Here is a 27,886-nt window from a genome sequence, read left to right on the forward strand (position 1 = left end):
CTGTCACAGTCTTGCATTTTGTATAATAAAGTTCTTCAGCTGAAGTTCATTTTGTATAAATCTCCAGAGATCTGAGTAGTTGTTGTAAGGGATTTGAGTCAGTGATGCTGTCAGCAGGGGTCCCTGTATAGGTCAGTGGAATCACCCTCCCATACGGTGGGCTGTCAAAACACAGGTAGCAAACAGGCTGGTCAGACACAAGGGTCTCATCTTTCTTGGGAAACTGGCAGGCTGATCAAATATAAAGGGTAGCAAACTGGCTGGTCAGACACAAGGGTCTCATCTTTCTTGGGAATCTGGCAGGCTGATCAAATATAAAGGGTTTGAGGAAACCCCTCTTCTTAATGTGACTCTGTTTTGTATACTGAGTAGTACTCATTGCTGCATGGAATTTATGCTATTAACATAGAGATGTTGCTTCTAGCCATGTGTTTGAGAGTTGACGTTGGTTCCTCTTCTGAGATTTTACCATAAAAAGTAAGTATTAGGACTACTTTCATGCTTCTTTTGAAATGTATGTTCTGAGGACACGGGAGTTATTTGTAGGGATCATAAAATAATTTGGGACAGTAAATCTGTGGCTTTAGGAAGATCCCAGCAAATGACAATTTTTAGAAGTTCTTAAAAGCAGAGATTCTTTTTAGTAGTTTTCAGCCTTCATCATCTCAAACAGTGTCAACCATGTACTTGGTAGGCTTTTACAAGAGCAACAGAAACAGTTAACAAATAAGTGTAAGTGCCTGTTTCTTTTCTTTGATTAAAGCTGAGTGAATTTGTTTACAAAAACAAATTAGCTGATCGTTTGCCCCTTCTTTTTACATCCTCTCCCCGTCATACAAACTTCTGTAGGTGGTTTAAGCAGAAGTAAGTATTACTTACAAATGAGAGTGACTACAAGCACCACAATGCTAGGCAATTAAAAAAAAAAAGTCTAAATTTAGTCTTCTAAATTTATCTTCCCCTGCTCCAAGCTGGATATCTCCTCCTACTCCACTGGCTTTCAGCATTTGCCTGGCTCTGGCACTTGCCTGACCCCCTCTGTGAAGCTATTCTGCTCACTAAGCTGGCAGAAAACAAGACTTTTGCAGAGATTAGGTTTTTACTATAATAATCACAAAAGTAAAATTGTGGAGTAAGCCAGGTGCAGAGAGAAAAGGAAGAGAAGGTAGTGGAAAATGTTGCTTTAACAACCAGAAACTGTGGGATGGCTCTGTCTCATCCAACTGCACTCTTTCTAAAATACGCTGAAGATTAATATTAGGCCTTTTATGGAAAACTTGTTTTTTCTATACTGCAGGTTTTTAAAACAAACTGTAAAATAAGCTTTAACATCCTATCTTTTATTTTTCCTATCTGGTTCTGTTCCTTTTCGGGTACCTTTTTCTTTTCACTGCCTTATCTACTCGCATCACAGTTTATTATGTACTTATACCTATCTTTGTTGCACATGATTACAAGCTCTTTTTGTGCAGTGCTGCAAAGCAGAAGTGGGAATAGATTATCTTCTAAAGTCTGGGCAAGTTTTCAAATGTCATCAATAAAAGTTTGCTAGGAGAGCAAAGAAACAACAGCAAAAATATCCAAAGCTTCAGATGAATTTCAAAGGACTCCAGTATTTTTTCAGCATGATTTTAATTAATGCCCCGAACTTTCTATTTTCATTTTGCTTTTTTTTTTTTTGCTACTGTAATCTTCTCTATTACAAGTGGAATGTCTTTTTTTCCCAGTCAGTTTTGGGGGGTTATTTGGAAAAAATAAACCTTTATAGTCATGTTTATTTTTAAAAAAATAGTTTGACTTAATTTTTTAGACAACTAAATCATTCAACTCAAATTCAACTAAATCTGAGACCCTATCCTTTGATAATACAAATTGTCTTATCTATGTTGAATTAACTTCATAACGATCTGGCTATTTATTAATGAGAGTGGTGAATCATTGGCTTAATTTTCTTGGAAAACAACATAGGAGTTAGAACCATTGTTTCACCAAGACTTAAAAAACTGCAGTGATTTTTAAAGATAATGCTCTTTGTCTGTGTCTGTTTTGAAGGCTAATAAAAGTGATTATGCATTAAAAAAAAAGTTATAAAAAATAGCTTCTTAAGGATAATTTGTTTTTCCTGTTTCGGGTCCCAGCTTAGTATGTGGGTATGCATAGTTTATTAAGTCCTTGGTGGTTGCATTTATAACCCAGTTTCACAGTATTTAGATAAATATTCTTTGGATGAGACAATTTGAAAACATCTGGGGTTTTTTTATGTTACGCAACTTTCAGCCGTCTAATACAACTGCTCAGACTTTCTTGAAAACAGCAAAGTTCCTTTCTGTTTACATATTCTGCTATATCAGTCAGTCCTTTTTGATACACTTTCTTTGCTTGTGATACGTGTGTGTGTCTCTGATTAAAAGCAGTATGGGAGATGAGAAGATTCTGATAATACTTGCCAGAGGTTACACTGATACCCTATTTACAAGCAGCTAGTTACTAGAGGCTGAAGCCAATGTCATCATTTTGTTTTTATTATCATGCTGAGTCCAAACTTTGCGATTTAAATTCAACCAGATGTTCCTTAGCAGTTACTCTGAATTTAGCATACTACAGTACAACCCCATCAGTGCTGACCCCACTGATGCAGCGTTGCATTTAGTGCCCTCCTGTTACTTTTCTCCTAATTACTGAATTACCCTGAAATGTTTGTACAGTACAAATAGATTTGTATCTTTTTTTAAAGAGTTCTGTTTTATTTAGAGAACTTCTAAAAGCACAATACTTTACAGTAGTGGGAACAGGCTTTGAGTGAATGGATGATAAGGACAGCCTTTATTCCCAAAACTTTCAGACCTCTGCAGGATTCTGTAGTTGTATTTGCTCCAAATATAGGCTGTCTTAATTTAAAAGTAAATTTTTCTAAAACATAAACCCAAAGATCTTTCTGTTCAGATTCCTGTGCAATGTATGCAAATCAAATATGTCTATGCATGTTGACCTGAATGAATACATTTTGCCTATAAAGTGAACAGATTAATGTGTACTCCTTTAAACACATGGAAATAGTGACAATTAAACAAGTTTTATTTATTAAATTGATACAGCATAGGCAGTCTGTAAAACAAACAAAACCATATTGTTTCACAAATAGATCAGAACCTCTTTGGAGTTTTTGCTGAGTACTTGCCCAAGGCTTGGTCAGTCTTCCATGATTAAGATTTTCAGAATGTCTAAATATTTAAAAGTAGACCTTAAAAATTGAGATGTGAAATATTTTAACGTTAAGAGATTCTTGAAGATTAGGGAAATTACATTTTATTGAAACATGGGAAGATTTATTGCCCGTCCATTTGCCTTTGCAGTAAATAGGATAGCCCTATTAATGGATTTAGTTTTTTGTCTGCCAGCACAGTTGTTCCAATTTCTAATCCATTCTTTGCTAATATTAGAAAGTATTCAGCCCTAAAATTAAAATTATGGTTGGCTTTGCTAACATTTTAGAAATGATTTCTCAGCAGTCTATTTGTGTGTGTTTTGCACTTTGCTCCTTTGTTCCACGCTTGGCTCTTGATTACTTGGTGCATAGTGTCCCACAGAGCAAAGCGTAGTGGACTAATTAAAAACTACCAAGAGTTTCCCGAGTTATGCAAGATCCCCACAACTATGAAAAGCCTTTTCAGCTTCCCAGTCACATACTGTGAAGTGTCATAAATCAAACTTTTGACAAAACACTCAAAGCTATGCTGCAGATACTTGCAGGTATATTTTAGTTCCGAAAGGAAGTAGTTGCTTTAAAGTTTACAGCTGTTTTTTTTCAGTACCATTTTTCTTAGTTTAAATCCCACAAGCTATAGGAGCATTTTGAATACCACTAACATTGATTTAATGAGGCACGATCACTTACGCAACATTGGTGATGTTGTCTTTATTTTCACAAGAATCTGGACAAGTAAGTGAAGTGAGAGCAAGCACTTGGGCTTCTGTGTCAGAGCTCAGGCAGTATGATGAAGGAAACTAAACCTCATGAGTGTCATATTACTGCCTGTGGAGATCAGGGAGATATTTTTACCTCTGTGTCACTAGTATGGGAACACTTGGAAGACAGACCTCAGCTTATTTTGAAACTGTAGGAGTTGGCTAGGTTATATTGTTAAGGTGGGTCATCAGTGTCATCTCATGCAACAGACTTTATGGTTGGAGTCTTGTAACCATCCTCACCTCACACTTAGGTTGATCATGTAGGTTGCTCAGTGTCACACTACACAAACAACTCTTTATTTGTCCTTATTGCAAAGGACAAATTCTATTACTAAAGTGTTCTATTACTGGAGAAATTGTTCTTTTGGATTACTCTGTGCTGGAATAACATATGTTATGGTTGCCCATAATGTTTTGTCATTAAAACAATAAAAACCCATAGATTTACATTAGGTGATTGTGCTGAAACAATCAGAAGCTGTATTGCACACTCTTAGTGTTAAGTCCAGTATATACTGTACAGTACAATTACAGCTATGGAATCCTGATAATTATATTTTGTTCCTTAAAAAAGCTTCCTTTGTCCAAGAAAAAAAAACATCTGTGATTAAATAGGCAGCTGTAAAAACAGAGAAGAATAATCCTCTCTATGTACCCAAGCATGCCTTCAAGTAACAAATCTGTAGTGAACATTTACCTCTACAGTTACCACTACGCATATTAATTGGTACAGTTAATTGGCACTGTTATAAGTAGGAGAGGCCTGGCTGCAGTGCATGCACCTTCTCTTACTGAAGAGGAACATAAGGAACACTGAACAAGAAATGACAGCTTTCACTGCTGGGGGCTAGTTTGGGTGAAGAAACTGACGTTGCCACTGGATTTAAAAAAAAAAAAAAAAATCTCAGACCAGCTAAGAACATGCTGGACTTGGCAGTGCTAGGTCTACAATTGGACTTGATGACCTTAAAGGCCTTTTCCAATCTAAACAATACTATAATTCTAAAAAATGAATGAAACTGCTGTATAGATATACTAGTAATGGTATAGTAGAAAACATTCCTACTAAACACATTAAAATAAAATGAAATTCAACAGCCCTGTTATATTTCTCATACAGAACATGAAGTCACAGACTGTCCAATTATGTTTTGAAAGACATAATATAGATCAGCATCCAAATAGCTCTTATCTTGAATATTTCATTAATTCTATACCTACGTGAGAGCTTTCTGTAAAACGAATAAATTAGCAGCTTTGAATACCAGCATACAATTGATTTCATTGGAGAGAACAGGTTTTAACCAGAGATGCCTGTCTGCATTTGAACCAGCTCTGCAGGAATCGAAGCAGAAGGGAGGAGACAGGAGTATTGGCTTGTTTTGCGGAAAGCTTCCCTGAGTTGAAATATTTCTTTGGCTGTAAATCTTTGTGTCTCATACACGGTTTTGTAAAACTTGTCTGACACATGCAGTCTATCAGAAAAACAATCAAATTTCTGTGTGAGGTCATCCCAGTTCAGCACAAGTAACTTTCTATTTTTTCTATGATTTTGTTTGTATTTTAACATTGTATGTTCTAAGTTTTTCTTTACGTTCCTGTGGTTTCATGCAAAAAGAGGGAGGAAAATGTATTAACAAAAAGAAAATCCCATTGTAAAAATAGACAAAGGGGACAAGAGAAGATTCAGAGTAATAAAGAATATTAAATAGTTTAATTAATTTTTCTAAGTGAAAAAGATGATGTGTTTTAGTGGCACTCTCAGCAAACATTTAAGGGCTCAACAGAACTCTTGCTTGATAAAGATTGCCTTTTAATAAAGATGGAAAAGATCTTTGTTGTATTTGAGAGAAGATCAACCATGATCTGTAGAGAACTAAAGATGTAGGAGCACCTTCTTTTCTTTTTAAAATTCACAGAAACACTGTAGAGGGTGGAAATTATCTCCAGGGCTCTTTAATTCAGATTTTCTATATGCCATCTTCCTGGTAGCTCACTTGCTAAAAGGCATATGACTTCACAGGTAGATTTTAGTGAAACAGCCCTGAGCTACAGGGCAGTTATATTCGTGTCACGTAACTCCCAGCAAAAAGACATTAATTTCTCCTTTAAATCACTTCAGATGTTTGCATTTTGCATAAACAAACTGAACAGGCTAGGGGAAAATGCTTAGCAAATAATTGTTGTTTACATTAATTTTTTTCAACTAAAGAGCTGTTGTTCAGGTAAAAATCTTGCTAATTGCTCTGGGTGTGGGAAAGGAGTCTGTCTTTAAAATGTTTTTTAAATCTTTTTGAGCACCTGCTTGAAAGCCACTCCAGAATCATAAAGCTATAAGAACAGCCAGGTAGTCTGTACCAGGTCCTCTGTTTCATCACTGCATGTTCTCCAGGTCTGCTCCAAACTGTTACATGTTCCCTTGGTCTCCTCTTTGCTAGCCCAAACAAACACAATTTTATCAACTTGTCCTTACACGTCAGGTTTCCTCATCGCTTATCAGCCTTCCTCTGTCTTCTGAGCTCTCCTCAGTCCATGTTTAGAGCTGAGTACTATTTTCCAGCTAAAATGTTGCCAGCGTGGAATGGAAAACAATGGTTACTTTGGCACCTTGCACACACACAAGTGAACATGGCAGACACTCACCTCACAGTGTTTTCCTTCTAGTTTCCTGTTCTTTTGTGACAGGATGCTATCACAGCACATGTGAGCAGCATAAAGACAATTCTGTTCGGAACATATTTTGCAGCTATTCCAAGGTCAAAAGTTTCATACGTTTGGTTTTGTGGGATTTTTTTATTATTATTATTTTCCAGGTGTGTCCCTTAGTCATGTCTCTCAGGTTTTTTTTTTTCCCCCAGGTAACATTTTAATGAGCTGAAAAAAGCTTTGAGTCCTTTATAGTCAAACAAATATAATGTTGGTAGTCATTCTGTTAGCTAATATGAATGCTTTTCCTTGAAAACTAAATTAAGGACTAAATGTATAGAACTTTTGGAGTACAGGTTAGTTCTGAAAGGGTGAAATTCAGCTGCACTTCCTGCTTGTAATCCTATATGGAAAGTTCAAGATCAGCAGCTCGAAATAGGTGTTGAAATACTTCGGAATGCTGTCACATTTCAAGTGGTGAAGAAGTTTCTATTATAAGTTGCTGCCAATTTAATTCAGCCTGGTTGAAGGGGTCCACAGTTTCTTCAGCTGATGCATCTCTTATTTCTGTGGGAGAGAAGTCAACCTCAAAGCCCAGAGAAGATGGCAGTTTGAGGCTATAGATGTTGGTAACTCTTACTTGGAATGTATTCTTGGCAAAGAGAAATGAAGGCAGGACATAACAAAATCCTGATCACAAATTTCTGTCGTATCAGTACAAGAGCTAGAAATAGTAGATCTGAGCTTCTTGTCTACCATTTTTGTCATGTTGGGATTAATCAAAATGCAATGCTGCAACTGCCAGCAGCCTTTCTTCAACACATACTGAATTTAACTGTACAAGTAATGTATTCTTGCAGGTACACTAACTTTAATATAACTCATTCAGTATGTTCTTTTGAGACCTTGTCAAGTAGTTTAATTTATGGTGGACTTACCTTCAAAATGCAGTAGTTTTGTTTAACTCGGCTGACATACTAGCTGTCAAGTCAACCATGCCCTCAGCTCAGTAAAGGGAATGCAGTACTGGGCAAGGCAGGCAAGGGAGTACTTCCTTTGATAAGAAAAAAATCAAAACTATGCTAAGACACTTTGAGCTCCAGTATCATATTTTGCAAAGGGGGCAAGAAAAGAATGAAAGGGAATAAAGCACAAGGCAAGATTTCTTCACGCTTAAAAAATGCCAGCAGTCTTGGGGACAACATATAGTACTGGAGGAGAGCATAATTAATAGCCGTATAGCACTATAATCAATAAATAGCAGTAAAGAAACCTACATTCTCTGTGCCTGCCTTGATGATGTTTGGGTCCTTCCCTAACATACCAGTGCCACAATTATTTATATATGCACTTAACCTTCCTTACAAATCTTCACATGAATAGCTCAAGTAACTAAACCTGTGCAAGCATGAAAATGTTTTCAAGGTTAGGTAGAATTCAGACTTAAAACAATAAAATAAGAGTCCTTGAGGTTTAGTAGGTTTTGAGTAGTGCTTTAGGTTTTGTACATTTTAGACTACCTACCTGGTGTAAAATTCTTTTGTGCATGTTAGCAGTCCATAAATGCATTTTGTAAAATTTTGTAGATTAGTTTTTTATGGATATGCACTTTTTGTCTTCCTCTGTTGTTCTCTGGAACTCTTTTAACAGGCACTGGTGACAACTATTGAGTGGTATTTATATGCTCTCTACTGGAAGAACTAATCTCTTAGACATTTCATTCCAGTACCTCGGATTAATTTTCCACAAACTAACCTCCAATAAAATTCTAATGCAGACATCCCTACGTTGCAGGAAGTATCCCAGCTAAGATAAAAGTGTTGTATAGATAGGAAAAAGGGTGAGGAGCAGTAATCTTTTTAATAGGAAAAAGGGCGAAGGACAGTAATCATTTTACAAGTCAGCAAAAGATAGCTGCAACAAGCATCAAGAAGGAAAACATTACAATGAAGTCAGAAAAATAACCATCTGCCTACTCCACTTACTGTTCCTGTAATAAATCTAAATAGCTTAATAAAATTTGAATACAGTTTATAATTTTTAACATCTGTTAGTGCTAGGTTCTTCTTTCCTGACTAACTGCAAGAGAGAGTTTTACTAATCACATTGTATGGTCAGTCCTGAAGTGACTTCTTTTTATTATTCCCTTTTTCTGTTTTCTGGAGTTACCCATGTTTTACATTTCCCTCCTGGGACTCTAGACATTGCTCACATTCAAACTTTTCATAGATTCAAAGTTTCATAGATTCAAAGTTTCTTTCCATAGATACTAAAGAACAGTTTGATTCTTCTATCTTTACTCTTGCTTAGTGTTATTTATTCTTTATTGTTTTGTGATATCAAGAGAAGTGCAGAACACAGAAGCTATGACAACAGAAATCTTAGCTGATGAACTAGCTTGGGTACAAGCAGAATACCATAAGCTTTAAGCAGCTTGATGTTTCATATCAGTGATCAACACATTACATTAATATCTTTGTTACATAGCCAAAACATTATAGGCCTTACAAGGGTGTGTATTTTTGGTGAGACAAAATGAAATGATGCTAGTTTCAGGTCACTGTATTCTAGTTTTGTATCAACACTTTTTATATCAATAGCAGTTTCATTTCAATAAACTAGTAGTATCCCTACAAAACCCACCACACTTAAAGATTCCCAACAGCTGCAATTGTCAACAAACCCAAAAATGTAAATGTTTGTTTTACACAAGGGAGGGTTACCAGTTGGCTAGGTCAACTTAAGTATGTTTTATAGCAAAGGCTTTGGCAGTATCACAGCTAGTTATGACAATGCTTTTGTCCAAAGTATCAATACAAAACGCCTCAAACTCATGCATTGCTTTCAGCTCAGCAAGGTGGCAAAAATCTGGTTGTGGATGGACTTAATTATTTAATAACATATTTAAACGATTTTATTCAGGCTCTTTTGAACATGAAGTAACAAATTTGCCTTATATTTAAAAAAATAAAATTGGTAAGCACGATAGTAATAGATCAAACTCTATGGTAACATCCTATTACAAATACTTAAATTGGAAAGCTAAATATGAGAACAAAAATCTGACTGGAAAACCAGATAACTTGTGCTCCCATTGGTTTGATGCCAGTTCTGCAATTAACAGTTAAGACTGGGCTTAGGTCTTGCGTCCCAAGCAGGCAGCTGTTTCAAGAAACAAGCCAAAACTGTTTCTATGTCAAAAACATGACAAAAAATCAGCGTAGCCTGCCAGCTGGCACATCTTTCACAGAAGTATAAAGTGTCCAGCAGAACAACTGAATGGAATAATTTTTGAAAGCTGATAATTAAGTTTCAACAATATTGCCGGTTTCTGTCTTAAAAGTCTGTAAGTATTTCCCACAGGCAAATGATTATCTGTTTTACTTTGATTATGCCTTCCAAAAAGGCAAGACACTACAACAGCAGTCCTTCTCCTCACAAGCAAGACATCCCTTTTTAGCAGAGATTGTTGAAAGTTCCCATTTAAAGTGTAAATTGGAAAAAATGCAACAGTGAAGTAGACATTTGGCTCCTTTAATAGGCAAAGCTATTGTCAACACATTCCAATAGACATTGCATTTAATTGTAACAATAGTTTATCTCAAGGCAGTCTTAAAGTTTAACGAATTTACATGTTTTTTTAAGAAAAGGGTTATGGTTCCAGCAGCATTATAGTATGTGATGTAACAAATTTCTATCTCTTAAATGTGCCTAGAAACCACATCATCACTGTATTTAAAATTGCAACCTGCCAGACTACTGAGTTTAATGAACAGTTTAAAACTGCAGAGGCAACAAATTCAACACAGGGAAACAGAATAACGTGGTTTTGCATTTGAAATACCTGTAGATTGTACAACAAGTTCTCACGTTAATATGAGTGCCACGAAGCTTGAAGGAATCCAACTATGCCTTCAAAAGACCAGCATCTTATATAACTGTATTTTCATTATAATTAAAATAATCTTGCCGCTTTCCTTTACAGTTGTACTGGTTTTGGCTGGAGTAGAGTGAATTTTCTTGATAGTAGCTAGTTGTGGGGCTGTGTTTTGGATTTGTGCTGGAAGCAGTGTTGATAATGCAGAGATGTTTTCGTTACTGCTGAGCAGTGCTTACACAGAGTCAGGGCCTTTCCTGCCCCTCACACTGGGGCAGCTGACAAAGGGATATTCCATACCACATGATGTCATGCTCAGCATAAGAAGCTGGGGGAAGGAGAAGGAAGGGGACACACACACATCGGAGTGATGGTGTTTGTCTGCCCAAGTAACCCTTACATGTGATGGAGCCTTGCTTTCCTGGAGATGGCTGAATGAGAAGTGGTGAATGAATTCCTTGTTTTGTTTTGCCTGTGTGCATGGCTTTTGCTTTACTTATTAAAAGTAAACTCAGTTTACTTTATAAAAAGTAAAACTCAGCCCGTGAGTTTTCTCATTCTTCTGATTTTCTCTGCCATCTCACCAGGGGGGAGCATGTGTGGCTTCGTGACTGTTAAACTATTAACAGTCCTTTTTGGCACCTGTGGGGCTTGGAGCGGTTTCAAGATAACAACAGAATTAATTGGAATGTGCTAGATTGAATTTATAGCTGCTATTACTGTTCAGCTATTAATTGACAGGGCTCTGTGGTTGCCATGGGGCTTGCTTGCCTTACTGTACGTTAGAGTCTAGTGCTTGCTAGTGTCTGCTTTCTGCTTTCACTGCTTGCTGTACTGCTGCCGTGGTTTAACCCCAGCCAGCAACTAAGTACCACACAGCTGCTTGCTCACCTCCCCCCTGCCAAGGAACAGGGAGGACAATCAGGAAAAAGGCAAAATTCAAAGGTTGAGATAAGAACAACTTAATAATTGAAATAAAATAAAACAAACCCAATAATAATTGCAATGAAAAGGAGGGAGAAGGGGAGAGGAATAAAATCCAAAGGGAAAGAGGGAAAAAAACAAACAAAAAAAACCCAACAAGGGATGCACAATACAATTGTTCACCATCCGATGAGTGACGTCCAGCCAGCCCCCGAGCAGTGACTGGCAGACCCTAGCCAACCCCCCACCCCCCGGTTTATATACTGAGCATGACATTCTACGGTATGGAATAGCCCTTTGGCCAGTTCGGGTCAGCTGTCCCGGTTGTGTCCCTTCCCAATTTCCCAAGCCCCTCCAGCCTTCCCACTGGCAAGGTCTGAGAAGCTGGAAGTCCTTGACTTAGTATAAACATTACCAGGCAACAACTGAAAACATTCAGTGTGTTACCAACATTGTCCTCACACCAAATCCAAAACACAGCACCTCACTGCTACTAAGAAGAAAATTAACTCTATCCCAGCTGAAACCAGGACAATTGTTTATCATCTTACTCTGCTGTGCCTGGGAACATTTTGATAACAGCAATAGTGATGCGCCTGGGCTGGCAGATGGCTGTTTCTGTGCTGCTGTACTGGAAGGGCTGGAACTCTAATGTGAACTCAAGTGGAAGGGATTGTGACCTGTGGATGAGTCCACGCTGGAGCAAGAAGGCCTACAGCACCCAGTTTTCCCAGGTGGTCTCTCACCCATGTACAACCGTGACAACAAGTTCAGCAGAACCACCGTTTCAAAATTATCAGCTTGTCACCCCTTCCTGGTTTAATTCTGCATTTGAACTGCAGATACACTTAGAGAACTACATGGATATAAGGTGTTAACATTTTTCCATTTAGAAATACTTTAAGCCCCACCTCTCTGAAGTACTGCTATTAGTGCCCCATTTTCAGAGCATATGTCCATTTGTGAGTGAAAATAAAATCACTTATATGCATAATACAAAATTTCCAAGTCTTACTTCAGAGCCTGTTGAGGAAATATTTCTTGATTCTCTTAAGCCTTGCACCCTAACAGCTGACTCAGATACAAGCTCAGTGGAAGGCAGTATTTTTTTTTCTCCTCATCCAGTACCCTGCTGTTTGCTATCCTTATTTGGAAGGATTTAGTAACAGACGTTCTTCTGTAGTGTGACCTCCAAAAAGTCATGATCCATTTTCCTCCCATGTCAAAAATCAAGGAAATAAGGTGTCATCTCATTTGAACTATATTTGCTCTGGCACATGTTGCACTCCTCCCATCTCTGAGGTCCAAATTAGAATCTGTATTACAGTCTTGGTAATTTGTGCAGGCAGCAGTTGACTTGACCTTTTAATCCAGCTAGCTCTTTCCACTAGAGGACTAAAATCATGGGCTGTAAGAAGGATTGACTTCAGTCAATGGGTTATGAGGAATTAACATGAAATGTTGCCATTCCAAATTACCAGTGCTCTGATGCATGTCAAAAACTGCAAAAAAAAAGTCAGTCATAACAACAGCCTATTTACCTTAGAAGGACAGTCTGGTCCATGGCTGCCTTGTCCCAGAGGACTACATTTAGTCACTGAAAGTACAGTCACTACAACCTGTGCTGCCCTCTCTCCAAGGCAAAGGCAAGTGTCCAACAATGCGCGAGCACGCCCAGTCACTGTGGGATAAGAGGTAATTGTTTCATAATCCATTCGGGACAACGTTTGCTGTGAGCGAAGGACGTCAAGGATGTGGTTGAGGCGTCCTTCTGTCATGCAGTTCAGTATGGTCTGTCTCTGGCAGGCTAGTATTTGACAGCTGTTTCCTTTGCAGCAAGGATCTTGAGCGAAAAGAAAACAGAATGAGATAAACCAAGTGCTCTTTCTTTCAGAAGCTGTTAGCAAGTGATAGCATCAACATCAGAAATATAAACTCAGCAGAGGAAAGGAGCAGGAGGAGTTAGTTTTATTTGCATTCTGTGTTCAAGACTAGTCCAATGTGTTTTCATCTTTTGTTTGAAATTCACAAAGATCAGATTACAGAAAATACGTGTTTGTAAAGATTATGAAGTGCTCAGCTTGTTTCAGGGGAGGGGAGGAGATTTTCAGGTCTCACACTATTCATCTAGCATCTGTATCAAACTTTATGCAAAGCAGCTTGGCTCAACACAGGTGAGAAAACTGTCTTGCAGAAAGTGGAACAACAGATGAGAGGTAGTTCAGGGCAGTAGGACCATTTGAAACACGTGGCATGAAACTGGGAACTTAAATATACGTCAAAGCCAAACCAGTAACAAAAGCAATACCTTGGCAAAAATGGTCAGGAGCTTTGGGTTCTGCCTCTTTTCACAAACTGATTAGAATGCTTAAGTACTGACATTATACCGTAAATAGCATACACCAAGAGAAAATTAATAACTGAAAGCCATTGCTGCTTTGGAGAACATGCCTGTGTCATTCTGATTTCTGATTGTTGCCGGTAGAGTTCTGTGATGAACTTTTCCGGCATTAATTAGTCTGTTGATTTCTCCAGAAATTACGTCATCACTCAGAAGTGAATTGAAGGGGAAGGGTATGGCCAGCTAGATGTGAGAACTCTCACAGACCAGTTTGGAAGGAGTTAGCTCACAAAACTTCACCTACAGGCAGAAGCAGGCTTCACAGATCAGAAGCTGGCCTCTGCTGCCTCTGTCAGTAGGAAGAACTGAGACCATGTAAGGAAATGAATGGTACCCCCCTCCTCCTAGTCATCTATTTCTGTATTCAGTAGCCACTTCTGTAGAGGTATAGAATACACGGCTTAAAATTACAAAAACATAATAAAAAAACAAAATAAAAAAAACCCTCCCCAGACTTAACTAATGTATTTCACATTTCTCAGCCTGAGCGTGACGGCGGAAGAGAGCCAAGCCAGTGTTCTCAGTGCCTGAATTTCTCAGAACATATGAGCAGCTGTACACAAATAGACTCATGAGACATTTGTATCAAGTGTGGAGGAGTTACTACACTAAATACCTAAAAACATGTATGAAATTTAGAGAGATCTGTGTCCTCCAAACCGTAAACAATTTAATCACCAAGATCTGGCCAAGGAGAATATTGCCACCTCAAACTGGAAATGGTGTCTTACCTGTCACTGCTTGTTCAAGATGCATCGGCTGGGATCTGTGCTTAAGAGCCAGTGGTGGCTCATTATGCTGACTGCTTCCTTTGCCTGCAGTTGAACCAGATAAAGGAATTGTGCAAAAGGAATTTGATTTTCTACTGTCAGAGCCTGGGTGATCTAGAAAAAGTTTAAAATGATGAGACCCCTGAATTGAACAAAACCGGAACATTATGCATGTCAGCTACTGCAGAAATCATGAAGACTGACTTCAGAGACTTACTTATTACTAGCTGTTCTTTGGGCCATTATTAATACATCATTATTCCTAAGAAGATTTTAGCATATGTCACTACACACATACAACTTTTTCAAACTGTCTGTAGGAATTTGTTTCTGATGTTATGGAACGTTCTGTTCTCTCCATAAGTCTCATGGCTATTGATCAGAACTAAAATGCCTTGGAGATGCAGATGTTGCTATAAGTGAATTGATTTCCTATGGCTCAACTGTTGTATCCAAAGGCATGAGGAGTACAGAAGAAGCTTACGGAAATGTATTGCTTCTTGACACAAATTTAAACACTTTAATAGGACAAATCCACATTGGAAAGGCAATGGAAGTTACTTATATAGGAATGGTGATTCTCCAAAATCATTCACATGTTCCTGGAAACAGTCTTTTTAAAACGTATCTCTTTCTTATTAGCAAGTTACAAAAAAGGAGTTATTCCTAGTGGCACAAGGCAGTGTAGTTCCCAGGAGGGACTTGTTCTGTCAGAAGCAACAGGCAGTGTTTGATGTGGGAGGGAAAGGCAGCTGTACATGTCCAGGTTCTAAAAATAATTTAGCAAGAAAGGCTTTTTGAGCTATACACTTAATGAAAAGATACTGCGGCATCTCTGGTTTTCTGCAGGGAACTCATGCTTCAGATGGAACCAGTAGAGGGCACAGCTGTACTCTGAGAAGCGACAATTTTACATGGAAAATAACCTTTGTATATGGAAGAACTGATAATATTTATCCTTGAATATGTTTCAAGGTAGATACCTTTCTTTGTTGTTGCGTTCTGTGGGGCAGTATTTGACAGACCCATCTCAAGAATATTTTCTCTTCCTGCATTATTTGCACTGCTATCAAATAGAAGAGTTGACAAGCTTGGCACCACAAAATGATTTTTCTTGTTGATTAAGTGGTTGGGTTTTTGTGGACAGATAACCTGGAAAAGATCAAAATAGAGAAGAATTATCTTCTTGTAAAATTTCAAAACCATTTTCTAAGTAGTTTTCTCTTGTAATGTAAGGCTGTAGTATCACAGTGTAAGTCAGGCTGGGTATGCAGCTGTTGAGCCTACAGACATACTTAATTCAACTGTAGCTAATTAGCTTGGGTCACTGTGGCAGCACAGATGCAAAGGCTGACTGTCCTAGGGTTTACTGCAGCCCTAGATTGCTTCTGCAGCGTGTGCTGCCAGCAGCCTTGGTGTCACTAGAACCTGAGCTGTTGAAAGCTAGCGCTGATCCGGGCACGTAAGCTTCAGTTCTCCCTCTGTATCTTGTAGCGTTGGCAGACCTGCCACAAGTGCCAAAATAACTTTGAAAATGGGAGTTAACTATATTTTGGAATCATCACAAAGCAGTTGGCCTTGCTTTAGGAAAACTGGTTGAAAAAGCTGGGAATTCAGCCTAGGACTTTCTCTAGCCATTGTTTTGAACACACTACAAGCAAGGTTAGATTTCTGCAATTTCATTAGGACCCCTTCAAGACAGAGGGGTTCAAAGCAACTTTTAAGCGGAGTAGGTTATTTTTGTAAAAGCAGCATCAGAGTCAGCTGCTTGGAAGAAGGTAAAACAGTGATGTTTGTTGGTTAACTGGATGGAGTTATCCTGGTTAGGGACATTTTGCTCCACAGTGTTTGCATTCTACATTGTTAGGGCTGGCAGGAGAAACAAGCAGCTAATGAAGTACTCTTGTAAGACTGTCATGCCATGTACTCACCTCTGAATTGCATATGCCCATCTGCAATGTGTATATTTCTGAACCTTTGCATGCATTAAGTGCTGTCTCCTGGAAAAAAATAGCACAGGCACTCTAGTAAGTATACGTATGGTTTGTTCAATTCACAGTTGTCAGGAGCAAGAATTTATACTGACACTAACAATTCATACTGACAATATATATTAAACTTCAAGATGCACCAATCTATGTAACAGTGAATTGCACAGAGCAGTTTTGCTTTCTAACATGTTAAGTGTGCATAGAATCTTAACAAAAAAACACCTCTACCTTGTTACTTTTTCTGCTGTTTCAAACTTATTTTAAAACACAGTTTTGAGTCATGCAGGGGAAGGTGAAAATAGCCCTATGCTGAAAGAGAGGGGGAGGGGGAGAGATATTTGGCTCACTATAACATGTTTTCCTTTAAGTATACAGATGGCAGGGCCATCCTGTATTTAATATGCCAAGGTGTCTGCAGTAAGGATGTGTCAATACTTGTAACATTTTTCCATTTTGTACACCTGCAGCAGATTTGCTAAACTGTTTATTAGCTCCTATACTTCAACACTTAGGAATCAGTCCACTTCCAAGAATCTCCAGTAGCATTTTCACAGTTGCTTTGAACATATTGTCAGTTCAGTTGTTTGAACCATAAATAGTGCTCTCTGCTAATTTAGCCAATAGAAGAATAAAACCTTGCTCAAGGGAGATCAAAGCATTAAATTATGGATTATTTGGCAGCACAATCCTAAATAAACTTCAACAGTAGTAAAAATGACTTGGACTATAACCATGCCATCTATTAAAACATCAATCAAGTCTGTTCTGTGATCCCAGAATGTGATTGCAACATGCAGAAATAATCCAGTGTGCATTGACATAAACAACTCATGTAAGTGCAGCAATGAAACCAGCAACGCAGCACAGGTTGCGTAAATCCAGATGGAGTCAGAATATTTGTTCAAGTGCTGAAGCATGTGTCACTGGTTTCACCACTATGACTAAGTTAACTACATAGGATATAGCTGTATTTGTGGCAGTCAGATTTGTGCCAAATTTCCCATGGCAGCGTAGACATATATGGAGTCAGCTGTATCCCTTAGTTGTTGGCTGTTCCCTGTCCATTCCTGTGGTATCAGAGAACCCTCTTAGACCCTAGGACAAGAGTGTCTTGTGCCTGAAGCACATCAATTTAGAAGCAGTGAAGTGTACAGAACAGTGCTGATACTAATATTGCTACGACAGGTACAAATACTGTCCAGATTTTGGACTAAATGTCTTCTAACCAGTACATACAACAAAAATTATCCTTGATTTTACCCCTAATCTTATCAGCTTGAGGTTGATACTTGTTCTCATTCACATGGGCTTACCAGTCTGACTACAGCTGGTGACTGGAAAGAAGCAATTGGATTTTTATATTCACAGGTAGCAACTGACATAGTTTTTAGATAAGCTCCCATTATCTATTTACTGCAATTCCTGAATGAACCTGAGGTGTCAAAGGGTATTCTCCAGCTCTTGGCATGTACAGTAAATCAAAGAAGGCAAAGCTTTTCCTGTTTTGGAGCACAAAGACTGCAATAGAGAGAATCTAGTAATGTCCTTGTAGGAGTACAAAACTTAATTTTGCACTAACCTTTGCATCCATCAGATTGTAGATTGCAGTGGAAATTGCCTCCTTATTTATACTGGTCAAAATTCCATGTAGAAGTTCTACACATTCTGCAGGGGTAATAAAGCATTTTAAATACCACATTGCATCTGAAGTTATGTATATATTTAGGCATCAGCCTATTTCAACTAACTTTACCATTATGTTGAGTAGCTGGATGAACTAGATGAAATTAGTTTAATATAACTTCCACTTCATACCTCCTCCTGGTTTTCTTTTTGAATTGATTTTAAAGAATGGTTACAGTCACATTAAAATGACGTTTTCTTAAATGTTTATATAGATGCAGTGAACTTACTTGCGAAAGATTTACACGTGACTATAAATCTGTCACAATAAAGCTATATGCAAATTGGTTCCTCATCACTTCAACTTTGAAAATTTGAAAATCCTCAAATACCACAATTTTAATATTTCTTGGCTATCCTTTTTAGAAGCAGATGATAAACATAATTCCACTAAAGTAAACAATGTTAGCACACTTCAAAGGGAATTGGCTATGCATTAGAATCAAGAAATGCCCAAGACAGGTTGATCTTTGTTAAACCAGTATATATAGCTGATAATGTCACTTCCTTTATTTGTACTAATTTTTACTTTATACTAAACATCATTTTGTAGATAAGTAAACCATTTCTGGTAGGAAGCTTCAATTAGAAAAACCATCTACAGCACACTGTTGATCTAAACACTACTTCCACTTCAGTTGTTCTGTCAATGATTTAGAGTGCTAGAGCAATGTTCCCAGCAAGACTATCTCCATACAAATCTTGCAAAGAAAGAAAGCCCCCAATGTTACCTGCAATACATGGTCTACAACCTGGTTCTTGATGCCAGCACAGAGTGATAAGGTGCAACAGTCTGTTCCTCTCAGGCAAATTGCTTGGTACAAACTTTTCTGAAACGCCAGGCCGCAAACTGCTGCATATTCCTGTCAAAACTTCCAGCAGTGTTGTTTGACCTGCAATTTATAGGAAAATGTCACTGCAAAAACCATTAAAGACCTCAGAATTCTCTTAAAATTATATACAGAAGAAGTTATTTTAAAGTGTATTTTAAAACAAAGGCTGCTTTTTAAAATGCAAAACTGTATTACCACTCTTGTAAATAGATATGCTAACAATAACTGTAACTGCTTAGTGCAACAGGAAATTTCAGCATAAAGAACTCTGTCTAAATAATGCCACAAATGGGTATGTAAATATGCCTTACACCTGCATTACAAGAGTTTAACTCAATGTAAAAATAAAAATAAAAAAAATTACTTTGGGCAGCCACAAGATGGCAGCCATAAGCTGTGTGAACATTAAGATACTATTCTATGCAGTATTTCTAAAAGATCCTCAGCCTGTAAAATGACAGACAAAGAGTCCTTCAATCAGTTTTGCCATGCAGAATGGAGCTCATAGGAAAGAAGCCTTTCACTGATCTCCACCTCCATGAAAAAGCGATCATTCCTAGACTGTGACAATTATTATATAATGCTTTGCAAACTGAATGCTTTAAAACTGTGCACACTTTCATCTCAGAAAGTAAGATTCCCTGCTCGCTTAAGAGCATTCAGCATGAACTGGCATTTTTTGATGGGGATGTGAAACTCAAAGCAACTTTAAAAAGAAAATCCTGCTCATCCAGTTAGCTGCTTGCCACTAAAATGTTCCCTGATTTTAAAATGACAACTGTCAAATATAAAGTGGTACTGTCTCTCCCTAAAGGCAACATAAAACCCAATTCAGTAACAGAGTGCTTCAGCAAGCACAGAGAGATGATACAAGTGGGGTAAGAAGCTATGCTTTCCCCTTCATCTTTACATCCCTTAATGTGGAGCTTTGTGCTGTAACAATAATAGAAGGCAAAGGCACATCTGAAAAGACAGTGCTGTTTGTATCATAATTTCCTTACAATAAGGGAATTAGTGGAAAATATTAGGGCAACACAAAGTCTGACATGAACAACAGAGATAAATACCTTCAAAAGGTTTCTGTCTGCTTAGGCTCTCCCAACACAGTATTCCAAAACTGGAAAAAAAAAAATAGAGCAAGTTTAATGGTTTAAGAGAAAGGAGTTTTTCTAGACAAAGTCTATAGAAGTCTTTCCTGAGAAACTTTTTCCTGCACTATTGTTTCAGTTTTCAACTGAGCTGTTCTTATAAAATAATAAATGTATTAGAAATTTTTTTTCTTTAAACATAGGATTAATTATAATTACATTTCCGGTTACCATCCTGTTTCCATTTGCTCTTGTGAGTTTCAGAACCTTCTATTCTCCTTTCTCTTATCATTTACAAGTATTGTAAATAGCAATTGAAAGAGCTGCACTTTTCAGCAGGTGTGAAAAGCACATCAGTTAACCTACAAAAAACTTGATTCTGACCCACTGTGTGCCTGTTTTCTTCAGCAAATTTTGATGGGGCTCCAAATACCTTTTTCCTCTTCTAACATCCCAGGAAGTATTCCAGTGATACCATAGATCTACATATATAACCCACAACTCAGATGGTATAAAACACAGTTGTTTGTTAAAAAAAAAGATCAGTCTGCAAAATCCGAGGCAGAAGCAAGGAGGCTGCTGGAAGAGAAAAAGCAGGCTATGGGTGAGTCACAAGCAAAGCAGTCAAAAGGGGAAGAGGCGGTTCTAGGATAAACATATCTGCTTACTCATATATCTTGCTGTAGTGCCCAATTACAATGTTTAAAAGAACCCCCTCTTCTGCCTAATTTCCACATAAAATCTGAAAATGCTTTTACTTAAATACCCCCTCAGAAAGTATTAATGCAATATGGACATACATGTAACTTACGTGTATTTAATATATAACACAGTTTTGTTTTCTCTCTTGCACCACTGTCTAGCCATGCACCTATCTCATGCACTGAGTCACATCTGAGCATCTAATTATGTAAGAATGACATGCTGGAAAATTAATTATGCTACCTGAAAGTAAGCCTCCACTCTTCCTGCACAAAAATCTTACATTTATGAACAACATCAGGTTAGTCACATCACTTAGAGGTGTCCTCAAGTGTGTGCATTATTTGACTCACCTTAGAGCCTGCCTCTGTGACTATAGAGCAGGAGTTTAAATTTGTTGCTTCCGTAAAAGCTCTGAAAGGGAAGAGTGGTCGTGCTTAAAAGTTATTGATAATGTTAGTGCACAGGCTCTGTATGCCGGTTGTGAAGATGTATGTCCATACAGACAATAGTTGCAATTTGAGGTTGTCTCATTTATTCTCATTTATTGCAGCAACCACAAAGCATGTAACAAGTCCAAAAGGGGGGTGTGGCAGTAGGTGATCTTCCTCCTTTGTATAAATCACTTTGTTAAAAGGTATGAATGCTTTAGTGGCTCGGTAAGTTATTCCGGCAGAGATTCCATATGACCTTAAGGGGATGCTGCTGCAAGATCTTTTTTTTTCCACCTGGGCCTCATATCTAGGCATAAACAGTTCTTCCTGAAACTAAAGCTAACACAGTTCATGCTTAGAAACTATGTGAAGTAGTTAATAGGTTTCTAAATGTACATGAAAGTTCTGGCAGCTGTGTTACACTTTTTAAACATCTACGTCCGCTATATAAATGTTTATACGATGAACTCTAAGAAGAGTTCGTAAGCTTGGTATATTATTCACCAGATATGGGTAATTCCAAATTTAATTCACTGCTGTAATTGGCCTCACATGAAATACTACATTATGTAGATCTGGCATTTCTAGTGTAGTGTCTTTGAAAATAAACGTTTTGGCAACATTGTAGAACATAACAAGGACTAGGTATGACCTGCCCTTAGAAATCCCGTTCACCTGTAAATATCACCTTCCTGGGAAGGAAGGCCTCCTTCAAGTATTTCAGGAGGGAGGTACACTAAGTCCTGGCAGTTCCTCTGGTTGCAGTTCTGCAGGTCTGACCTCAGTTGCTGTTTCCTCCAGTTGGTTAGACCGTAATCTGTTAGCTAGAGAGATGGGGAAAAAAAGAGTAAATTTTAGTAAGAATACCTCAAGTCTTGGTATTGACTATTAGGATAAATATATACAACAGTAGGAAAATCATTGGATTTTACATTAGTAGGCTAAAAGTAGAAGCTCCTACCTTGGCTCTGTACTGCGTATCCAAAAGCACATTGGAAGGTTTCAGGCTGCAGTGAGAGAAAGCAGGTTTGAAGCTGTGAAGGTGATGCAGCCCTTCAGCCACATCTGACAGGATCCTTATGAGTAAGGGAAATGGAAGTTCTGGGTACAGCTGACGCTAAGTAACACAAAATACAGGTTTTGGTAGTCTTACTATTGACATTTTCATTTGACAATAGACAGAGGTACAATACAGAAGCTAAAAAACATATTGACTGTAACTACTGTCTATAATTTACATGCCGATTTTTCTCTGTTGGCTGACCTTGTAATTAATTTTGTCACATAAAAGATTACTTCTTTTATCTACCTCGTGGATGAGCGAGCCGAGGGATCCATTGTTCATCCATTCAGTCACTATCCCCACAAGTCCATGATACTGGTAAATCCCAAGAGAAGGCAGGAGACGTTCAGACTCATAGCATCTGACACTTGCTATATCCTGAAGCAGCAACTTCCACTCCCTGTAAAAAAGAAATGGTTTAGAGGCAGGTGAGACTGAAGGGAATTTCAGCTAGACATGAAATAGTGTAGAATATGGAAACAAGAGATAGCTATATGGCTGAACACAAGCTAATATAATTCTACCAATAAAACCCCAGTATTATATCATCTTCCAAACAATTGTAAGAAAATGAAGCAATCCCTTGTGTAGTGTATTTTTCTAATATAATAGATGGTATAAAATAATATAAAGACCTCTGGATGCTTTACTATGAAAATAAGAGCACAGTTTAAGGCAGCATTGAAGTGTGAAGGCAGGAGAAATCCAAGTTACATGAAATACTACATTAGGAAAAATCAGAACTTGTATTGTATCCTCCTGTAATTAGCGAGATCCACATTTACAAGGAAATGATGATCTTCCATGCTTATCTAATGGGACCATGTTATATAGATGATCTATGATACAGTATGTCATAGCATGATATAAAAGTGAAGCCAAATTCAGATTTAATGTAAGCAGCACCACTCTAGTGACTTTGCCAAATTTGATTCATGCTCAACTGCAGTTGGATTGTAGACCTGAATTCAAACAGAGTTTATTTACAGAGAGTAACAAAGCTTTGCTTTTATCATCAGGAGAGTAAAGTTTTCTTGTCTAAGGATTTCAAACAGTTACTTCTTCATGCACAGGAAACACTGAACTATCAATTCAATTGTGGATTTTCATAGAAATAACTGAACTTCTGCTACAGGTTCATTTTTATTTTTTTTTTAAATTGTATGTTTGCTTTTAAAGATCTGATTATCTCTATGGTACTTGTGAGCTGAACAATCATTGAAATTAATTCAAAATTCAGTTGATTTCAACAGACCTGGGGCTCATTCTTATTGTTCTAACCAGCCTTTACATTGAGACTTCAGTTTCAGTTTCTCATATTTACTGTGTTGATTCACAGGCTTGTAAAACTGATCGCTGGAAGTAATTCACAGCCCCACCTGTTCTAACACTTATTTCCACAAATCCAAGTATCTCTCATCTGCATAGTTTTTGCAGCCCGAGTAAAACACAGTTTATTCTCCTAGCTTTCCTAAACACTGTGTGGTGTTAAAAAAAAAAAAAAAAAAAAAAAAAAAGAGATCAGAATGGTAGAAACGGAGAGAAGAGCAAAACAGTGGCTTTTAGTTTTAGGGAGCAAGTTTGAGTGAAAATCCGGATAGCATGTGAAATTCAAAGCAAAGCAAAATGTTGATATCTGTAACTAACTGTTTTGTTTTGGGGTTTGTTTGTTTGACTTAAAGAAGGTGTGGACAGAGGATGGAGGAAACTTTTTTTCTTTAAACAAGATACCAAACAAATAACATTTGTTCAGATTACAAAATTGCTGGACTTCTATTGTCTAAAAACAAGCAATCCTCCCCTCCAACCACAAAAAAACCTTAAAATTTTTAATTGTTCCCTAATTCTGGCAGCATTTGGTTTTTGAAGTATCACTGTCAATTCAACAGTTTAAAAATATTTATATCAAATAATGTTATTCCCTCCCTTGGCTTTATAATGAAACACTATGTATTTGAGCAGGACACGTGGTATTTTACTTTAACAAACACCACCTGAATGGCAGGATTCTCAATTGTTAAGAGTAACTAGTTTGTAAGTTCACATCAGACACTCCTTTTCTGATAAACAGTCAGGTCAGTGCATTTCCTAATATGTTTTGCTGTTGCTTCACCAAAAGTACCTTGTGGTTATTCTTGGAAGCTTTGTGGTTTTGTTGCACAATGGAATTTTGTGGTCAGTAGGCTGACGTCTGTCAGTTACTGCTTATTTGTTTTTATAATTAGGACAAGTACACATCTCACAGCCCTGTAACCCTGACCATTATCCCTCCCTCCTCCCATTGCTCTCCTCTCACCTACCTGTACATGCTGGTTTAGATTAAATTCAGCTGAGATCTCTTTAGGGACCTCCAGGAAGATGTAATACCATAGCATGCTGAGTACTACTGATCAGAGTCTGTAGACATTATTATAGTAGAGATACTATTTCTTCAGAATTATATTTTATAAAAAATTGTAAAAAAGCCATAGAGCTTGTTTCTTAGTATAAGTGCCTCCAAGTTGCCTCTTGGCTAGTCAGGATTTCTAGGAAGGGAGGTATGTTTAGGGATCAGATAATCCTGGCCATGCCATGATTTATTCTACTGCCATCACTGCAGGTCTGTGCTCCCCACCTTTGTGGTTAATTGGCCGAAGAAGACACGTACCTCTCTGTAGTGTCCTGGTTGGTCAGTAGCTTCACAGATATGTGAGTGTTCCAAGAAATATGAAAGGCTTTGAGTGCAAAGCCTGAGCCTGTCCTGGTCAAGGTAAAGCTATCCAGATCTTCCTGGGCTACTACAGGAAATGTAGCCATTTCTTGATGGCTGGCTTGGGGGAAAAAATGGTAGAAAAGGAAAAGTTTTAAGAACTACTTTTTGTCACTACAACCAAAGCACAGTGAAGCTGCACCACCCCTTACTTCCCAAATAACTATTACCCTAATCTAACAGGCTTCCTTTTACCACTCTGTGTCAGACTTTCCTTATAAAGATGGGAATAACGCCCTAATTGCAAAGGAGTGTCTGGACTATAACCTGCCATCTGAGCCTGCAAAGGTGCTAATTAATTGCTCATTGTTATTTCTGATGACTTTGAAACGTTGGGCCATTATTTATAATACAAAATGTGATATTAAAGTGGTGCTGAATTATGTAGACAACAAACTAGTATCTTACATGCTAGACAAATAGAGTTTCCCTGTTTCTTATAAAAAAGGCTATTATTCAATAACTCATGTCTGTGTGTTCTGCATAATTCTTGCATAGCTTCTTTAGTACAGTGTCTCCTGTGAACAGAAAAGCAAGGCAGAAGGCCAGTTTCGTGCTGCTGTAAGATGGCAGAACTCTGTTAAATGGAGCTGTGTCTTTGTAGCAGCCACTAATTTGGCCAATACTGTCTCTACACAGTACCTGTCTATGACCATCCGAGTGTCTCAGACACGTTGCATGGCACTGCATGTGGATTAGAGATAACCTCTGCAAAGCATCGCCGTCTTACTACATGAGCAATATTTTTAATTACATCTGTGAAGCTACTTTAGACTAGAGATAAGCAAAAGTCAGTGGTGAAAGAGGAAAACAAGAAAGATAAGAAAACAGATGGGATAAACCCATTGGTCAGGGTTACTGCAAGATCAGCAGTCAGTGAGTCAGAAGAATTCCAACTAGAATACTCCCTTCAGGGTCCAGTAGACCAGGGCTAGAAGGCGAAAGATGTGAGGGAGCAAAAGTAACAGGGCCGAAAGTCTGAAGTAACCGTGATGACTGTTGAGTGTGAATTGTGTCCTTCTAGAAGACAGACTGTACAAAAATTGCTGCTGGTATGTAGAAGGCCTGTAAATCTTCTGACTTTGGGCAGATGACTTGTTCTCCGTGAGTAAAAGAGAAACAAAATCTGGAAGCTAAATCAGCCTATGCTCATGGCTGAACTGCTTCTAGTTCATGACCAACTTGTTTTCATAGATTCATTTCCAGTTGATCTCAGTATCTCAGCTGTGCCGTGCAGGTGTATTCACAATCAGAGGGGGTACTAAGCACAGTCTAATCTCAATCAAGAGCATCTAATCACAAACAAAATGGAAATAAAAGGTTCAGCTTTAACAGTATTTGATTCTGATAGGAAAGCACAGTTGAACTTTATGCTTTTTGTTAGATTCTTGTAGCTTGACAGGAACAGCTGCCTTAGGTCCTTCACTTAGGGTTTTCTTACATATAAATATACATCCAATATGGTATGAGGCTGATGAACAGCTTAAGAGTTTCATAAACTTTGGAAAGATTCCTCTGAATGAAGATAAATTTCTAAATAAGCCGTTTATCCTTTAATGTTGCAAAGAGAGACCACGCATCTACAAAACCTGATTATGAAGGAGGTAATCAGAATGCTGGCAGGAGCAAAATTATGCCTAATTTTTGTTATATACGACAATAAGTAATCATTGAATTAGCCAAAAGAATTTACTCCAAACATAGTACAAGGAAGATCAAACAATGAATACAGGTTCTAAACCATTCCTGAAAGTATCTGTTTTTATTTAAAATTGGATCAAGTAAAGCTATAACTTGTTTTTTAAACTCTTGCTAACTAGCTACTTAGACAAAAGTAAAAGCTAGCCATCAGCTCCTATCTTGGATTTGAAAAATCTAATTTAACTAGAGATTTTTTAAAAACAAAATGAAATTCGCTTCAATCTTTCTCTGTTACAGGCCATGACATGCCAAGCACCACTCTCCCTGTGTCTGAGTTGTACATTTGTTTCCACACCTTGACCTAAACTTATTTGCTGATAATCACCAAGAATTTAACCCTAAAATAAGAAATCTTTTATTTATTCAGGGTGCTACCCAGATTCCTAAAATAGTTGGAAGGACTAATCATGGAATTATAGATAACAGTCTCCCTCTACCCCCCACAGATTACAAGTTTGGTACCAAAGCCATTTTTTCAGTAGTTCCACTCTTCTGAATGCTTTTTCCTCCTAGACCCTTTAAAAAACTCACTATCCACCCACAAAACCAGTATTTCTTAGGTGACTTCTACAACGAAGGGTTTCACATTATTTTTAGGTAAGATACTGAAAATCTCAGACAACTTTTACATCCTCCCCTAGTTGGGCAGGCAGGGGCAGGAAGGAGACTGCTATAAACCCACTTATGTCAAGTTTCTAATTTTAAAGGTCATTTTAAAAAAGTAATTCATAGCAAAGATATTTGCCTTAGTATGAGAGAAACTCTGCATAACGTTAATACACAAAGGACTCAGTAATATGTAAGGTTAATGCACAGATGACACAGAGACAGAAATCAACTTACCTCTGGAAATACGGGCATAAAAACTACAGAATGGAGTGAAACTGAGCAGATACCAAGTGCAAGTCCTCTCTGAACTGCATTCAAACACAGCTGGAGCTGTCCTGCCCCTGAGTCAGCTGCCTTGTTGATCTCTGCTTTTATTGGCTATCTGCAAACATCCAGATTTCCTGGTCGGATATACAAACTGTAACTCTTTAGTGACTGCAGATGGG

General features: G+C 37.8%; 2 protein-coding genes across 5 annotated transcripts in view; both read right to left on the reverse strand.

Annotated features, from left to right (window-relative positions):
* The window catches only part of PRMT7 (protein arginine methyltransferase 7), a 165,435-nt gene that overhangs the window by 59,720 nt on the left and 77,829 nt on the right, over positions 1–27,886 (reverse strand). The gene's annotated exons all lie outside the window — the stretch shown is intronic.
* On the reverse strand, positions 10,134–27,830 carry LOC101922525 (receptor-interacting serine/threonine-protein kinase 2-like). Of its 4 annotated transcripts, none has more exons than XM_005233489.4 (12): positions 27,675–27,830; positions 25,029–25,191; positions 22,628–22,781; positions 22,280–22,435; positions 21,994–22,142; positions 20,162–20,211; positions 18,993–19,154; positions 18,158–18,243; positions 16,519–16,587; positions 15,571–15,739; positions 14,549–14,701; positions 10,134–13,259 (listed from the first exon to the last, which is right to left on the reverse strand). In XM_005233489.4, the coding sequence occupies exons 2-12, from the start codon at positions 25,175–25,177 to the stop codon at positions 12,937–12,939; spliced, it is 1,620 nt and encodes a 539-aa protein (XP_005233546.3). In that variant the 5' UTR covers positions 25,178–25,191; positions 27,675–27,830; the 3' UTR covers positions 10,134–12,936. The 4 variants fall into 4 exon arrangements, with proteins under 4 accessions (XP_005233546.3, XP_055674927.1, XP_027636891.1 ...); XM_055818952.1 differs by having other exon boundaries at positions 25,029–25,187; positions 27,675–27,820; XM_055818953.1 differs by lacking the exon at positions 10,134–13,259 and adding an exon at positions 13,266–14,194.

This window comes from Falco peregrinus, chromosome 14 (assembly GCF_023634155.1).
Source record: "Falco peregrinus isolate bFalPer1 chromosome 14, bFalPer1.pri, whole genome shotgun sequence".
Lineage (NCBI taxonomy): Eukaryota > Metazoa > Chordata > Aves > Falconiformes > Falconidae > Falco > Falco peregrinus.

What these genes read in the sequence shown, in the direction of transcription:
- LOC101922525 (XM_005233489.4), bottom strand. Translation starts at nt 25,177, where the DNA reads ATGGCTACATTTCCTGTAGTAGCCCAGGAAGATCTGGATAGCTTTACC. An exon ending in AACCAGGACACTACAGAGAG is followed by an intron (nt 22,782 to 25,028) that starts GTACGTGTCTTC and finishes TCTTTTTTACAG; the next exon opens with GGAGTGGAAGTTGCTGCTTC. An exon ending in TTGTAGACCATGTATTGCAG is followed by an intron (nt 18,244 to 18,992) that starts GTAACATTGGGG and finishes TTACCCCTGCAG; the next exon opens with AATGTGTAGAACTTCTACAT.